The 3,093-nt window shown below is 34.5% G+C and overlaps 1 protein-coding gene across 1 annotated transcript; it reads left to right on the top strand.

Moving 5' to 3' along the window:
• The first annotated feature begins 1,061 nt into the window (after positions 1 to 1,061).
• On the top strand, positions 1,062 to 2,823 carry LOC117109138. The gene is made up of 2 exons (XM_033251388.1): positions 1,062 to 1,277; positions 1,748 to 2,823. The coding sequence occupies exons 1-2, from the start codon at positions 1,161 to 1,163 to the stop codon at positions 2,009 to 2,011; spliced, it is 381 nt and encodes a 126-aa protein (XP_033107279.1). The 5' UTR covers positions 1,062 to 1,160; the 3' UTR covers positions 2,012 to 2,823.
• The last annotated feature ends 270 nt before the right edge of the window (positions 2,824 to 3,093 follow it).

The raw sequence follows: 3,093 nt of genomic DNA, 5'->3' as shown, positions 1-3,093 counted from the left end.
ATTCTTGGTTTTCGGAACCTTTGCACATGACTGAAAAAAACACATAAAACCATCTCATCAGATAGTTGAAGATTGGAATATCATATTGATCTAGAGATTGTAAAGAATTTTCAAAAACAACGCAACAGATCGTATCTTCATCATTGGCGAAGCCTATTATTTAATTCATTATATTATGGCCTTAACAACAAGATATGTTTAGGCAGTGCTAGTATCATCATCAGTTATCGTATTGCACGCAGGCAATCATTAGTATAGGCGAATAAAAATTCAATGTTTTTCATGCTAAAAAGTTGTGAAATAAGCGTAACAATATTACAAAACATAGTATAAACGTGGTATAAATAAAGATGAGGTAAAACTAGAGTACAGTATCTATGCCACAAAGGAAAGAATGGAATGAATTTAGAATGACAAAGATAAATGAATATAAATAATAAGTGAGAGCTGCTCCTACTAATATGCAAGGTTTCTTGTAAAGAACTAAATAGCAATACAAGGTATTTGGTGCTTTTACAACCAATTGGGCCTGAGTCAATTTGTAGTTAGAGCTGCGCATATCAAGGTAAAAATCATATACACAACATAGGTTTATATTCATTGATCTCGATTGACCTTGGATATGAGCATCTCGACTGACCTTGGATACGAGCATGTACAGTTTTAACTATGAATTGGTTTATTATCATTATCGTTATTACATGAAACAACTTACCGCAATCTTTCAGAGGTTTTGAACAAGAAGATCAGTTCACACAAAAGTTTTCTGAGAAAAAAAAATTGGCTTTGATTTTTTATGAGTAGAAGATTCCCAAAGTGTAAACCCATCCACCTCCCTTCTCCCCTGCTCCTCCCTTCCCGCCTCCCCAAAAAAGGAAATATGTATAAATAAATAGATAAAAGAGAAAAAAAAAATCAACAAATTTTATGTTTAGGGGGTGGACTTTAGTAATGTATTATGCAGTTTGTCAGTTTTATGTAAGTATACTGAATGATTGTTTTTTAACATTGATGATAAATATGTCAGTTACATATTACCTGTTAATATTATTATATGCAAATCCAAAAAAATGTAGCAGTAGTAAGTTTTACTTACGAGACAAAAATCCAAAGTAAGGAGGTCGTCTATTGTTTTATCTTTTTTTCTTTTAAGAATTACTATGGAGACGACAGTTGAGACAGATTTCATGCCACCAAATCCCCCTAGTAGCCCTCAGCAAGGTAGAAGCCCTAAGGGGTCATACATAGGCTTAGCAGTGGAGCCACAGACCCACCCAGTAAGTTGAAAGTAATCGACAAATTCCAATACTTCTACAGTCCATTGTGGTTGCAATGTGGTCTTACACACTACCACTGAACTTGGTTGACTTAACAATACTCACTAAGAGCCCTTAACTAAGAAGTGTTTTAAAGATGTTTCACACATGGCCACAGGCTGTAAACGAAACTCAGTACCCTTTTGATTTTTTTCATAGGCAGTGGCATATTCTGGGGTTGTGCAGGGAGGGGGGGGGGTCTTCCCCATTGAAAAATCACCTCATATAAACTTATTTTGGAGAGGTAGCACCTTTAGTCACTTAATCATTGAATTTTTACTTCACCTTCAACCTCCCCATGAGCACCCCTCCCCATCAGGACCCCTACCCTTCACCAATTTAAGACTCTAAATACACCACTGAACATAGGAAAACTTTACTGATTGTTTTATTTACATTTATACATTCATCAATTTTTCCTGGTCTTCCAGCAAAATATACCACCATCAATTTCAGAAGTTTTACTTGAAAAGCAGAGAAATTCTGTTTCAAGCGTAAGTACAGTAAGGTCTATAGTGAGTAGAAGCAGGGACTCCCTGGCTTCAGATGGACCAATTAAAAGCCAGCAAGTTGAGCAGAGTACCCTATCCACATATGACAGCATGAATGATGAGTCTGATCTCAATAGCGCCCTCTATGATAGTATCAGGAATGCAGTTGAAACATTGAATAGTAACAGTAAAGAGGTAATATAGAGCATCTTTTATCTTTTTATGTAAATTTGTTTGTATTTTGTTTTACCAATATTGTGGGGTCAAACTAAATTGAAAGAGCATCACTAAAAAAAGCAGTAAAAAAAAAAAAGAAAACATCAAAAATGTCTTTGAATGGCTACATGCTTAAAATCTGTGATTATAGTAAATAACATAGAGATGACAATCAAACAAAAAATAAAATGCATGTTTTGAACAACTAGGTTTGGACAGTTGCCACTGGCCATCGTCAATACAACGTTGCTCACCTCTGCCCCAACTTGCACTGAGGAGGTGAAAACTCGTGCCTGCCTTGTATGACATGTATTGGGTATTGTCATATGGTTTATGAGTTCTTCAAATGTTTCTTCATACTGAACTGTCATGAGCTTCTTCATTGTTTGTTGCATATTACACAACAATACCTTGAGAGAAATAAAAATGTGAATGGGAAAATCCAAAGGAGAATACTACAATTGGTAGAGTATTCAAATTAGAATCAGAGGGTGTTGGGTTTGATTCGTGATGGGGAAAAAATACATTTTATCTAAAAAAAATTTGCACATGAAACAAATTGCCTGAAATTTTGCTATGACAAAATGAATATAAACAACTATAATGTGATGTTGAATAAATTATGGCATCATACTCAAAATTGATATGCAATAGACCGAATCAGTGCCTCCAACTATTACTGGTCATGTGACGTATAGTGGGTACTAAATGTAAATAGCCATATCGTAATCCACAGTGTGCTCAGTTTAAACACAGTATATTGAAAGAGTTATGATGTTTTTTAGACAGCGACCCAAAATAAAGTAAGGTGGTAGGCCTATGTTTTGTTTTTTTTTTAAATTAGTGATTTATATTTAGCAATCTCCATGCATTTTATTTAGGCTCTGAAATGCTGTAGTGTAGGCTATATTACATTACATTACTCACTCATTAATATTAATGATAATAATTGTACTGTAAGAGTTAGTTTTAGCGCCATTTGCTGCGAATAATTGAAAGTTGTTCAAGATTTAATTTTTAGCATGTGTCATCTTTTGTGTGAGGTTCTATATTATATTGGCAACAGGCAG

Source organism: Anneissia japonica, unplaced genomic scaffold, assembly GCF_011630105.1.
Source record: "Anneissia japonica isolate Jap-2015-1 unplaced genomic scaffold, ASM1163010v1 scaffold5857_len3112_cov171, whole genome shotgun sequence".
NCBI lineage: Eukaryota > Metazoa > Echinodermata > Crinoidea > Comatulida > Comatulidae > Anneissia > Anneissia japonica.
The sequence above is the reverse complement of the archived record's forward strand: the minus strand, read 5'-3'. Positions and strand labels throughout refer to the sequence as shown.

Bases quoted from the DNA above. Each gene is read 5' to 3' on its own strand.
- LOC117109138 (XM_033251388.1), top strand. From the start codon at position 1,161: ATGGAGACGACAGTTGAGACAGATTTCATGCCACCAAATCCCCCTAGT. The intron at 1,278-1,747 runs GTAAGTTGAAAG...CTGGTCTTCCAG, and splicing joins TGGAGCCACAGACCCACCCA to CAAAATATACCACCATCAAT.